The sequence below is a fragment of the Globicephala melas genome, chromosome 2 (assembly GCF_963455315.2).
Source record: "Globicephala melas chromosome 2, mGloMel1.2, whole genome shotgun sequence".
In the NCBI taxonomy this organism is placed as follows: domain Eukaryota; kingdom Metazoa; phylum Chordata; class Mammalia; order Artiodactyla; family Delphinidae; genus Globicephala; species Globicephala melas.
The window spans coordinates 20,277,754-20,291,848 of NC_083315.2; the positions used below are offsets into that span (position 1 = coordinate 20,277,754).

The 14,095-nt window shown below is 38.4% G+C and overlaps 1 protein-coding gene across 1 annotated transcript in view; it reads left to right on the plus strand.

Annotated features, from left to right (window-relative positions):
- USP6NL (USP6 N-terminal like) overlaps positions 1-14,095 on the plus strand; it is a 143,347-nt gene that overhangs the window by 12,500 nt on the left and 116,752 nt on the right. Inside the window, exon 2 of the mRNA XM_030836939.3 lies at positions 4,432-4,518. Within this exon, the coding sequence (XP_030692799.2) occupies positions 4,515-4,518 (4 nt within the window). The 5' untranslated portion in view covers positions 4,432-4,514. The remainder of the gene's footprint in view (positions 1-4,431; positions 4,519-14,095) is intronic.

The window sequence follows — 14,095 nt, forward strand, 5'->3', positions numbered from 1 at the left end:
TGTGGGCCTCTCACTATTGCGGCCTCTCCCGCTGCGGAGCAGAGGCTTCAGACGCACAGGCTCAGTAGTTGTGGCTCACGAGCCTAGCCGCTCTTCGGCACGCGGAATCCTCCCAGACCAGGACTCGAACCCGTGTCCCCTGCATTAGTAGGCAGACTCTCAACCACTGCGCCACCAGGGAAGCCCTGAAGTACTTATCTTGAATGATAAACATTGGAAAGTTCATAGCAGAGTGGTGGGAATTCTTTAAATAGAAACTGACCATGAAATTAAAAATTATGAGAAAGAATTAATTAAATAATTACTTTGTCCTTATTCTACAAAATTTTTAAAGATGATAAAAATAGAACTGTGGGTAAAGTTTTTAAAGTCTTACACATAATCTTCAGCTTCTTGGTGTCAGTGTTTTATGTGTACAAGAGTGCATGAATGAAAAAGTATACACGTATTTAGAAGGACAAATATTTTGAAAATGGATGGAAATAAACCAAATGAGTTTAAGAGATCATAGTGAATGTTGGTATTGGGGGAACAGCTAAATCCTCCTGGATTTAGCAGGAGCGTGTGTTAGTAATTTAGTTTTAGGGATTTTTTAAAAAATCTAAGTAATGAGTCCTAGCTATTTCTCACGTAGACACTTCTTTTTCTCTTATAGCCAAATATTAGAAACATGCAGTTGGTTTTTAGTATTTATGAATTAAAAAGTCTAAATTCTTTGTAATTTCTGTTACTTCAGGATTTGCTTACCCTTTCGAAACCATAGGTAACTGATTCTTTTTTTACATTTCTATTTCTTATTGTAGTAAAATACACGTAAGATTTACCATTTTAACTATTTTAAAGTGTACAGTTCAGGTACATTAAGTACATTCACATTAATGTACAGCCATCACCATTCATCTCCAGAACTTTTTTCATCTTCCCAAAATGAAACTCTTCACCCATTAAACACTAACTCCCCATTTTCCGTTCCTCCAGCCCCTGGCAGCCACCATTCTACTTTCTGTCTGTGTGAATTTGACTTCTCTAGGTCCCTCATACATGTGAAATCATAGAGTACTTGTCCTATTATGACTTGCTTATTTCACTTAGCATAATATCTTCAAGATTAAATTTGATTTTTTAAAATTATAATTTGTGATGAGATTAAAAATGGAGATTACATTAGCTTTTAGTAGAGATTGGGAATCTTTGTGTATTTTCTTTGTAGAAGTTATTGTACAATGAAATAAATTAATGTTAATTTGATCTCCAGACAGAATATTATTAGAAACAATAGAATGTGCTACTGTATGTTGTGGTTTATAATTCTATTAAATTTAAGTTTTAAAATAATTTAAAAGTGGGACTTTTGAGCTAGTTTTAGAATAGATGATCTGGTGTTATAAAACCAGAAATCCTTTTAAATACTTCCGTAGGTTTTAACTGACTAAAAGTGACAGGAGGGACTTCTCTGGTGGCACAGTGGATAAGACTCTGCACTCCCAATTCCGGGGGCCTGGGTTTGATTCCTGGTTGGGGAACTAGATCCCACATGCGTGCCACAACTAAGAGTTCGCATGCCACAACTAAGGAGGCCATGTGCTGCAACTAAGGAGCCGGCAAGCTGCAACTAAGGAGCCTGTGAGTCGCAACTAAGGATTACGCCTACTGCAGTCAAGACCCAGCGCAACCAAATAAATAAACTAAATAAAAATAAATATTAAAAAAGTGGGCTTCCCTGGTGGCGCAGTGGTTGAGAGTCCGCCTGCCGATGCAGGGAACGAGAGTTCGTGCCCTGGTCCGGGAGGATCCCACATGCCGCGGAGTGGCTGGGCCCGTGGGCCATGGCCGCTGAGCCTGCGTGTCCAGGGCCTGTGTGCTCCGCAATGGGAGAGGCCACAGCAGTGAGAGGCCCGCGTACCGCAAAAAAAAAAAACCCCAAAAAACAAAACAAAACAATAAAAAAAGTGACAGGAATTATTTTTAGGTCATGTTTAGTGCCTGCAGTAAAGAAAAGGATATGGTGGAGTTTCTTTCCTTTAACTGGTCCTTGAGTTCCCTGTCAGGATGGGTGTCAGCGGGCCTAAGGAGGCCTGCTGTAGCATTACCACTTGTGCATATCAAGTGTTATCACAAAAGTTGGAGGAACCACTTGAAAGAACCCATAGTAGGTTAGCATGAGGATAAATTCTTTGCTGAAAATAAACAGCAGTGGCTCAAGTTCCTGGAAAGTGCGTTGAAAGGCCAGATTTTGCAGAAATATCCCAATAATGCCTTTTACGTGAAACTCTGGATTTAAGACAGACTCTTTCCCTCTTAGACGGTGTGAAAAACAACAAGTAAGATTTTTCTTCTTTCTTCTTCGTATGTCCAGGTTGGTGGCATTTTGAGGAGGAGGAAGGGAATCTGAAAGTTTTATCATTTGTGCTTCTGAACTGCCTCATTGCTGAAAAGAATTGGTGACCACCTACTTGGGGATGGAGGGTCTGCATTTCAAAGCTGTGATTAGCATAAAGAATCTTGAACATAGGACTTCAGTTATAAGTAATTTAAAAATATGTTTTCTAAGAACTACTCCATGACATTAATTCCAACTCATGCATTGTTGCATATTTGTCAAGTACATTTACCACCTCAAATAGTAAGGTTATAAATCCAGTGTTTATGTTTTTATTATCCTGGTTTTTTGAGGTTACTATTTTTAGTGCTGAGAAAACTAATATATGAGGAACTTCAATCCTTGAATAAGTTTTTATCTGGCAGTTTATAACTGTGGGTAGGAGGGGTGCATGACTTAGTACAAAGTGCTTTGATGTTGCCATGTAGGAATTTTAAATTAAGATAAAAAACTTGATATAAGCATGAACAAAGAGAGAAGTCCCTGGGCAGAGAGAAGACCCCACAGGTGTGAGCGAGCTGTGCGTGAGCTCCAGGGGCCCCTGTGAGCGGGTAGTCTCCTCTGTGTCTCTGTGACATGGGGCCCTCGTCCTCGGCCACCTGTCAGTTCGCTCCTCTGGGCAGCGTGTGCCACCTCCTAGTCTCCTGGCCGGGAAACATGTCTAATAGACTCGGCGAAGCACCAGGAAGAAAGTGTATTCATTGTGAGAACCTTTCGTCACGTGGATTATGTGTTGCTTTAGAATTTTCCCTACAGCTTCTCATTTTCTTTGGGATAATTGGGATATCTGGAAATGGAAATCATTTAATAGTAGCCACTGCAAGACGCAGAGGAGGGCGTGTGGGGTGGGGGCCAGGTGATTATGCGGTAGCCCGTAGGAGATAGGCCACTACTAATTACAGCGTGTGGACCCTGCTGGGCGTCCAGAATTTCTGTTCGGTGAATTTATCCTTCTTTTGTATATTACACAGTATGAGTAGAGATGTCTTATAGGTGGGGCAAGCATTATTTCTTCAAAAAATGGTTCCTGAACTGAAATCTGTTTCAGAAGCAGAGGTCCTTAGTATTATGCTATTTTCTTAATTGATCTAGAAAGTAATCACCGCTTCTGGTGATTACGAGAAGTAGCTTATCAGTTTATGAAGGCAGCTACACATGACTTAGCACAAATGTAAATTTTGTATCGAATCTGATGTTACCTTGTTTGTGGAATTTCATATATTAGGTTTGGGGAGGCATTTGTGCATCCGTGGTTATGTTTAAATGTAGCATTAGTATTACTTTATGCCTCATTTTGTTTAATATATTATCAAGAGAAGAAGATTTATAATGGAAATCTTGGCAGAGGGTTAAGTTTGTATTTATAATAATGCAGGGTGGTGCTTTACGTTATACTCTAAAGAACCAAATACAAAATTTTGTATGTAGTATTTATAAAGTGTATTTTTAAAATATGTACAGAAAGTTCCTGGAGAGGAGATATGCCCCACATGGTTGGGTAGATGTAGTGGTATTGTACTGTGAGAGAATTTTTTTTCTTTCTACTTTGCTGCTGTTTCCAGCTTTTTAAAACAATGAAACCATATTACTTTTATAGTGAGGAAACTGCCCATTGTAAGGGAAAGTCCATAGCAATCACTTTGGTAACCTTTATTTGATGGTGTATATAAATCACCTGTGTGCAGTCAGCATACATTTAGGTCGTGCGATATGCTTAATTACCCCAAATGGAGTGCTTGCTTCCTATGACTTATTTATGTGGGGGTGGGATGGGGAGGGACTGAAGACAAAGGGCACATGTTAATAAGTTTCTGTGTGGTAACTCCTTTAGACATACTATTTGCTTTTGAGGTGATGGCTTACTGAAAAAGGAAAATAGGAGCAGAATCATGATATTCCGAAGATTGGTAATTTTTTATATTTAGATGACGTCATGGGGTTCTTTTAGAAATAGAAAATTTTTATAAGTAAATTATTTTTATTTCCTTTTAGAAAACTTTAAACACGGACCTTTAGAAAATATGATTTCTTTCTGTTTGTTTTCTGACCAGGACATGTATTCCTCTGAGAAACGTTGGACAGCAGATTTGGGTGTAGTGCCTGATCGGGACCACGTACAAAGACATCTCCAGTCATGGGTAAGTGCCCTTCCTCCTGTGTATCATTTCAGTCCTCTCAGGAGCATCTGCGGTGTTGTACTTAAAGAAAAAAATTATTACTGAGCAGATTGGAATTATGTCACTTCATCAGAGATTGGATAATCTGGTTCAGCCCAATACTGTGCACTTGCCTGTATTTAAACGAGGAGATTGATGTTTGATTTATTCTAAGAAGTTAGGTGTGGTGAGGATATCTGTGTCATTAGCTTCTTGGATGGTTTAGTTCTACTATCTAAACTTTTCTGTTGACTAGCCATTGGAAAATGACTTTTTGGAAATATGAAGAGGGAAAAAATTGCAGTTGACCATAATTAGCAGAGGTTTTATTGTGTGAAATTTAATCATTGGGTAACATAGGTTAATATTATATTTAAGCAAAAAAAAGAAAGAAATCTGTTTATCAATGTCTTTGATGGATCAAGGAACCAAGTCTATCCTATAGACCTGTCTTCTCAGTTGTGAGGGGATGGTATGTGTAATATTTTCTGTCATTCCTTTCCACTTCTGTTTGTGAACAGAACTGGATTTTACTATTTTGTGTTGTTTACTTTTAGAGAGTGAGGAAAGAATTAAGATTTAATCCTGACTGGAATCCTATGACAGTTCTGATGTACTTTTAGAGTACAGCTTTTTGATTATGGAAACCTTGGGATGAAGTGAGCATTTTCTTATTGGAATATAATATTAGAGAGTTTAAAATTTTTCACATGTTATTTATATTAATTATATTTACCTTAATAGGAATAGAGTCGCTTTTCTCATCAGTTTGAATAATCAGGCAGTTGATAAGTGAAAATGAAGCTGTTATTGTGAAATCTTTGAGTGCTTTCTGCTAAAAGTAATATTGCAAGTAGTGGTCTTTGGTTTTGGAGACTTTTCAGTGGGTTACTTTTTCGGTGGTGTGCTTTGAATAAACAAGGATAGTTGCCAGATGAGTTCAAATACAGATTCGGAAAGAAGCACCTTTGGTTATGTCAGCTCCATTCATATGAAGTTTTGTGAGAATGTTTACCTATCATAGAATGCCAACTCTAGTAAAGATGGTAATATGACTTCATGAACACTAAGAGCATTTTAGTTTAAAAAATGCTTACCTTTTTTGGAAATGTAACTAAATTTTGTTCTGCGTTGTAACCTTAGTGGTCTGGTAGATCACTGTTACAGCTGGCAAGTTCTTTGAGGACAAATACAGGGTGTCTTTGATTTTTGAATCTTGGTGTCTAACACGACTGCCCCCTAAAACTCAGAGCCCTGTGAGCGTGAAAGCAGAGGGAGGGATGGCTTACTAGGCAGCCAAGATACGTATCGGAACCACCAACAATTTATCTATAAATTACAATGGTTATACTTCATTTGCAAGATTAAAATTTTTTTTTTATATCTACTAGTTCATTTCTCATTTCTGCTCGTTTGTATTTAATATTTTTTTGGTATTTATCTCTTCGAAGATCTCTTACATGCTTATTTTAAAGTCTTTTTCAGATCATTTGATGATTTTTGTCTTGTCTGCAGTGAGTTTATGTGTAGTTGTTGATATTGTTGGTGTTTTCATCATGTTCTGTAATTCTGCAGGCAAGTTCTGATGGGAGTTTCTTTTTTCTTTTTCCTGTGTGTGTGTGCGCGCGTGTGTGTGTCTCTCTGTCTCTTTGTGATTTCCCCTGCTGGTCTAGCAGATTTGCCGTTGTCTCTGCCTGGCTTTGGAGTTCCCAGATCAGAATCAGGTCTGTGTTAGTGGACCAGAGCCCCGGTCCCATGGTGACGTTGGGGATATCACAGATTCAGTCACTGAGGCAGCTGGCATTAGGTCAGCCGCTTCCTAAGCTGTAGGCTGAGTGCAGTTAGCAGAAGTCTTTTTCAGTCTAGTTTCCTATCAAGGAAGAGTGCCAGCCCAGTCCCTGGTTTTGAGCAAAAAGCCTGGCTACTGACCCTCGTAGCCCTTGTGGAGCCCTTGTTACACCACACGATCAACCCATAGTTAATCCCCGAGGATCAGCTGCCTGCTGCCTTTTCCTGCTTTGGGGCCCAGAGCTCAGCAGACCTCCTGGCTTCAGCAAGGCTCACACGTTGTGTTTCTGTTAGATTTCTGATCTGTGGAGACGTTTAACATGTTTGGGGGCATAGGTATGTCCTTTTGGTCATTTGTCTTCATATTTTATCTGTAATTTCTCTGTGTTTGTTGGGAAGAAAGGGAGCTGCAAAGCATGAACAATGCCATTGGGCATTTAACCACTGGGAATACAGTGAAGTCCCCAATCCTTACTTCACATTTAAGATTTAAAAATAAATCAGTTTCTGCTTAGTTCCCTGCTTCCTAGAGTTCCTCCCCGTCGTCCATTACCACTTCACTCGCTAGGTGAGCCCCGTGGGGCTGTGCCTCCAGAGCATGCTGCTTGCCTCACTCTAGTAGCCGTCGTCCTCCAGTAAAATCAGTGGCCTGTTTACTCTGATCTTCATCTGTTCTGTAAACTCCTTAAGGGCAAAGACTTATTCCTAGTGGTAAGTTCCTGGCACTCAGTAAATGCTCAGTAAATAGTGCATGGATTTGACGGTTCCTAAGTGACATCCTTACTATGTGGTAACTGTAGCTGTTCCATGTGTTATTATTCTTAGGTTGAAATTCGAGCTGCTCCCATGAAAAGAGTGTGTGTGTAGGATAAAGCGTTCCAAGTAGGGGAGCACTGTGAGAAAGGCATGAAGGTTTGACCATACAAGGATGTTACTGAGTAGTTGAACATTCTGGAATATAGAGCTGGGGAGGAGATGAAATCAGGGTCCGGGGGCATGTACATTTCTGAAGGTTTGGACTTCATATCTCAGGGCTTAGGAACTATTGAGGGACTTCAGTTAGGGGAACAACTTAAGATTTTATTCTGGAAAAATTCCTCTGACAAAGAGACATTTTTGTTAGATGTAAATTAAAAAGATGGGTTACAGGCAGTATTTGCTTTGCCTAGTTTTGTTCTTAGTTTTCAGCCCTTCCGTTGCTCGCTTTGAAATAAACTTTGAGTTTCTTTCTTGCCAACTTGATTTTCTGTAGTGATGGAAAGAAATCATTCTCGAGCAGAGAACTGGAACCATGGATTAGGGAGTGTTGTCATGGTCTGTGCCGTGTTGCAGTTTCTATGGGGTTGTAAGTTTTCATAAAGGTGGGAGGGAACTGAGTATATCAGAGTTCCTGTTTTTGTAAAAATTACTGGAGAAGCATGGTACAGGTTAAAAAATAGGAATACATGTCATTAAAGATAGAATTTCCAAACCTAGATTTGGATGAGATTGACAACTAAAATTTTTTTCAGTATTTCTCTAGAGATTACAAGAAAGGTTGGATACTTGTATGTCTGGATGCGTTTAGCTCTGCAGGATTTCCTAACCCTTCCCATGTCATGAACCATGTAGGACATGGTAGTAGTTGTACAGCATGTGAGATAAATTAATGGAGATGTTTGGGGCTTGGAGGCTACCAGCTCTGACACCTCAGGCCGGGCCGAGGGATCTGTTTCTCTGCACATCCTGACACACAAATTGGGATGCTCCAACTGTAAGACCTAGAGAATTTGTTAGGTGCTTTAAGATGTTTTTCAGCTTTTAGTCTCAATTTTTATGTATTCTGTTAAGTTCTGAGGCCGAATATTGGTCTTGTGGAATATGTGTTATATGATGCTGCTATGCTGTGCATTTCATTGTGAATTGTTAACTTTATTACAATTTGCAAAAAGCCTTTTTCAGTACTTAAATTGACCTTAATTTTCTATAATGCATATTCAGCAATGTTTAGCATTTATCAGATTTGTTAAAGATTTTGTTTTATCAGATGGTGCCAAAGATGCAATAAAGTTGTTATATTTAAAGTCTGGCTGTCATTTAAAATGGATTTTTTAGATCTTTGATGAAGATTATAAAAGCAAGAGTAGTTTGTGTAAAGAGCAGTGCTTGGGACTTCCCTGGTGGCGCAGTGGTTGAGAATCTGCCTGCTAATGCATAGGGGACACAGGTTCGAGCCCTGGTCTGGGAGGATCCCACATGCCGCGGAGCAACTAGGCCCGTGAGCCACAACTACTGAGCCTGCGCCTCTGGAGCCTGTGCTCCGCAACAAGAGAGGCCGCAATAGTGAGAGGCCTGTGCACCGCGATGAAGAGTGGCCCCTGCTTGCCACAACTAGAGAAAGCCCTCACACAGAAACGAAGACCCAACACAGCAAAAATAAATAAATAAATTACTGAACTCCTACCCCCAACATCTTCTTAAAAAAAAAAGACTCCACCTGCCAATGCAGGGGACACGGGTTCCAGCCCTTGTCCGGGAAGATCCCACATGCCGTGGACCAACTAAGGCCGTGCGCCACAACTACTGAAGCCCACATGCCTAGAGCCCGTGCTCCGCAACGTGAGAAGCCCACGCACCACAAGGAAGAGTAGCCCCCTCTCGCCGCAACTAGAGAAAGACCGCGTGCAGCAACAAAGACCCAACACAGCCAAAAATAAATAAATAAACAAATTTATTAAAAAAAGAAGAGCAGTGCTTAACAATTTCTAGATGATTATTTTGATGGAATATGTTAAAAAAAAAAAAGCCAGAAAAGCACCAAAAACCAAAAGTGATAATTTAGGGTACTAATTATTTTTCTTTTCCTAAGTTTTAAGTTAAAAAAAATAAAGCTTATCTAATCTATTAAAATTTTTAATCTTTACTTCTGTATTTATTTCATTTTCTTTGGAAAAGTTTTGCTCTGTAAGTAATTATATGAAATGTTTCCTAGGAGAGTCTTTTTGGATGTTGACTGGGCAATCCAGGAGTGAATCTGTTGTGTGGGAGAGTTTGATCCTGCCCTTTGGCCTAAATAGTGGAGTGAGTTTTTTGAGGTTACTTCAGGATATGAAATATTTCTCTTTTATCTGAGGAAAAAGTAATGGCAGCGAATAATTTGGGATGTGGTGTATTTGTTGCTTTCTAATAAGAGTAGAAGTAAATATCATCATTCGTTGGAACGGTAGACTAAGAGATGATGCTGAAGTGAAGAACACTTTAACATTTGTTAGAGCAGATAATGTTACAAATAATTGAGGAGATTACTAAATCCCTGAGTGGTGGGATAAGGATTCTTCTGAGTCTTTTTATTAAATAGAAAAAATCATGCAACAAGTAAGATAGGACTTTCCCTAAGTACTGGCTACATCTTCTCTCTATAACAATAGCCTATCTAGATGTATATCCTGTTTTATGGAATAGCTGTGTACCTCAGAAGTTGGGCAGAAGTTAAAGAAAAGAAAATTTAAGTTGAATTGCATTTTAAATACTGGCGTGTCTGCATTTAATGAAATCTGGAGAGAAATCCCCTTGAAAAGGACATTAATTTCAGAAAATAGAGTTTGAGTTTTACAATTTTTTCTTGAATTCATTTTATTATAACTGAGGTACTGGTTTGAAAAATTTCCTATCTCTTTAACAAAAACTTCTCTAAAAACAAAAACTTCTCTAGTATATTCTATATGAAAATATTATACGTATGACTTTTAGTATTTCTCATTCATCAAAAGACATATAATGGAAAACAACTTGTAAGTGATATTTGTTATATGGTCTACAACTAGTTTATCTACATATAATTAACATCAGTTTGTTTTTTTTAAAATAGTGTCTGGACAGCTGTATATTATCACTTTTTGCATTTAGTCAAATAGACATTTTCTATTAAGAGAATTTGAGCCTGTCAGTGTATATGATGGATATCATTGTATAGTTGTCTCCTCATTTCCCAGATATGTGAAATTGATGTTAAAAATTTCCTAGCCTCGATCTTTCTCCCTTAAAACTGATCTAAAATGATATTTTGGTGTTACTTTTTTTTTCTCTTTTGGAGAGAGACAAGTGATTATGTAATAATTCTTTCTAGCCTCTCTTTAAAGCCTTGGGCTGAAAGGATGAAGAATATAGCGAGAACGTCTTCCCAGTTTCCCTTACCCCAGTCTCCCACTCCCACTTCCAGCACTGAGCCATAGTTAGTTATTTTTTTTAAAAAAAGGAAATGTTGTATAGGTTTCTATCATGATTGTGGTCCAGAAGTTAGGAGGGCAAATGGAACTGAAAACTTTTTATATGAGTTATCTCTTATTTAGCTTCAAAGATGGTGGTCATCGTATAGGCAGATGGTAGTGGAGTGCTATTTTCCCCCCTAAATTCAGAAGCTGACTTCTGCTGGCATTACCTAGGTACCCCTGGAATTGCAACAGTTTTCTTTCTGCTTACACATTTGGAGCATTCAGGTGTTAAACTTTAAACAGTGGGATGTAAAAAGATTATGGTCAGATACTAACATACACTCATATACATCTTATATTAAATTGTGGGGCATTTGGAATTGCAATGTCTTTTTAAAAGTACAGTTGCCTGTTTCAGATTCTAGAAGAATGGAACAGAACTGGAATTTATTGGATGCACTGATAAAAGCTTTCGACACTATATAGTAAAGTACTGTGATCTCCTCACTGGTTAACCTTGTTATATTCTAATAAATGCAAAGTAAGGCAAAATATGTTTGCTTGACTATAACTTAAAAGAAATTTGAAAAGCAAACATGTATTAAGTTTTTATGTAAACCTACAGTAGTTGGTCTTTTGTATTTTCCTTAGGTAATAACTTTCTGTTCTTTCCTTCTGTGATACGTAGATATAGATCAAGTAAGTGTATGTACCAGGAAAGGAGGAACTAGGTATTACCAGTGTTGGAAGAATATTACAAACTTGTTTCCTTGTGACAATTATGGCACAACAAAATTTGAATTTGATTTTTCAACCTGCTTGAATTTATTGTTTTAACTGCAGTAATACAAGGTTATATGCCAAATGATTGATTCAGACTGTTAGAATATGATTGCCAAGATATATTAATATTTCATTGGCATGCTTTATTATAAAAAATGTTGTTTCTGGTGGTAGAAGTAACCTAGAAGCTATATGAAAGGGGGTTTCCTTACTGCTAACTAAAGAGAAAGCTTCTTTTTTGTACCCTCTTTTGGGTTAGGAAAGATCCTTCTCTGTTGCCATGAAGAATGCACATGGTCTTGATCCATATTACCACACATGGAGGCCATAGGGCCATTGTGATTAAAAAAAAAAAAATCAGCCTTAGACCTTTCATGGAACTTTGTACCTATATGTACCTATGGGTATATGTACGTATATGTACAGGGAACTTTGCCCAGGACCGGAGAAAAACCCCGCCCCAACTTTTTAGGTACCCAAACTGACTTTGTTAAAAGGAACTTGGATCTCAAATGATTACTTAGTAGAAGTAACTCTCCACTTAAGAAAGGTATACTTAAAAATGTTGACTTGTGTTTTAAAAGTGGAGTCATTATTCTCTTTTCCCCTAAAATGTGCTGTAAAAAATTTTTAGCTATCAGGTTTTAGTCTAACCTTAAAGCTATGCTTTCTTAGCTCAGCGCTGAGCTGCATTCTGATGGACAATAATAACTTCTAGGTCTGCAGAATTTTCCTTCTTAAGTTATTTTTTTCTGTTTAGTGCCTATCTGTTCTCAGCAGGTGAAATTCTACCTCTGATATAGTGAAATTCTATCCTTCCTTCCCACCCAGTCCAACTTTATTTTTTCCATGGGATCAATACTTTATTTTATTTTTAAATATCTGAATGTGTATTTTAAAAATACACGTTATTTATTTTTGGAACCATTTGAGAATAGGTTGCATATATCGTGTATTTTGATGTGTAGTTCTGAAGAATAAGGATACTCTCTTACATGACTGCAGTAAAACTATCAAAAAGATAAATTATGTTTATCTGGTCTACAATCCTTATTTCATTGCTGACGGTTTCCCCAATAATGTCCTTTATGACAATTCTGTCCTTCCAGTGACGGGTCCAGCTGAGTATCGTTCACGCCTTGCGTTTAGTGTGAAGTCTCTTTAGTCTCCTCTAATCTGGAAGGTTCCTCAGATGTTCTTTTTTTTTTTTTTTTTTCTTTTGCGGTTTGTGGGCCTCTCACTGTTGTGGCCTCTCCCGTTGCGGAGCACAGGCTCCGGACGCGCAGGCTCAGCGGCCATGGCTCACGGGCCCAGCCGCTCCGCGGCATGTGGGATCCTCCCAGACCGGGGCACAAACCCGTGTCCCCTGCATCAGCAGGCGGACTCTCAACCACTGCGCCACCAGGGAAGCCCTCTCCTAAGATGTTCTTTATCTCACATGATGTGGTATTTTAGAAGAATACAGACCAGTTCTTTCACGAGTGTCCCTGAGGTTAAGACTGTCTGAGGCTCCTCTCCCGGGATCCGTCCTGGCATGTGTGACTGGTCTGGGGGCATTCCTTCAGGAAGCTGTCTGGAAGGGACAGGAGGACTGCGTGGTGATCTCTCCATTTCCTTCCGATTTGGTTCTTTCACAGAAAAATTTCCCATTTCTTCTTTAATTGAAATAGGATTCAAATCTCTTATATAAGAACAAGATTTATTATTCTACTGGTTTCTGTTTTGCTTTTATTGCAAAGACTTGAGAAAAATGGTAATGAAATATTTTCTAGAATGTGAGATGACCTTGAAAGGAGACATTTGGCTTTTATCAAGAGAAATTCCTTTCCGTATGATTCCTGTTTTGAATTACATTGACGAAAATCTCAAGATGCTCTTGAATAAGTACTATGAAGGTGTAAGGTATAGCGCTGTTGAATTTAGTTTTTTTTTAATAACAATAAAGCAGCTGCAGCTCTTCATATATAAATTGAATTTGCTTCACTAAAGGTTAGCCCTTCCCATAACTTGGTGCTTCTTTGTCTTTGTCCTAATAAATTTTCTTTAGCTAAAAATAGAATAGGTGAACGTATCAAGACTTTGATTCTCATTGGGTTTTTATGGGTTATATTAAATTTAATGTGAAATGGTCAGGATACTTACTATCTGTAGTTATAATTCTTAAAAGTTTAATAATTGAAAGGTATATTGGAAGCTAGAAAATTGACAGAATATTGCAAAGTATGAGAGATTCAAAACTTGTTTTTAGACAACATTGAGACAGGCGATGCTATAAATTAATTTCTTAAAATGTTTTAAGAGTTGTGGTGTATGAGTCTGATTTTAAAACAAATTTTAAGGAAGAGAATGTATGATTTAGAATAAATATTAATAATGTTTTCTTTTTAGTACTAACATATTTAGTGAGCACCTCCCCGTGCACTGCTGCTATGTTGGTCTTTGGGGATATAGACAACGACAAGACTAACATGGCCCTGGGCCTCATGGAGCACAGAACTAGTGGGGAGGACAGATACCACAGCGTTGTTAATGCAAAAAGGGAAGCTGGTGTCTGCAGGAGCCAGGGAACCTCCTTCTGGGAGGGCAGGAAGACTACCCTTAGGAAATCATATTCTAGATGAGGCCTGGCTAAGTGAAGAGGAAGGGGGAGAGGGTTCTCAACAGAAGGAACATGTGTGAAGATCTGGAGTTAAGAGGTTGAGATTAAGATTAAGAAATTAAGGAAAATTTAGCATTGGTAGAAGTAGGTGTTTGGAGGGGATTAAGTTGGTAACTTCAGTTTAGATAAACACCCTACT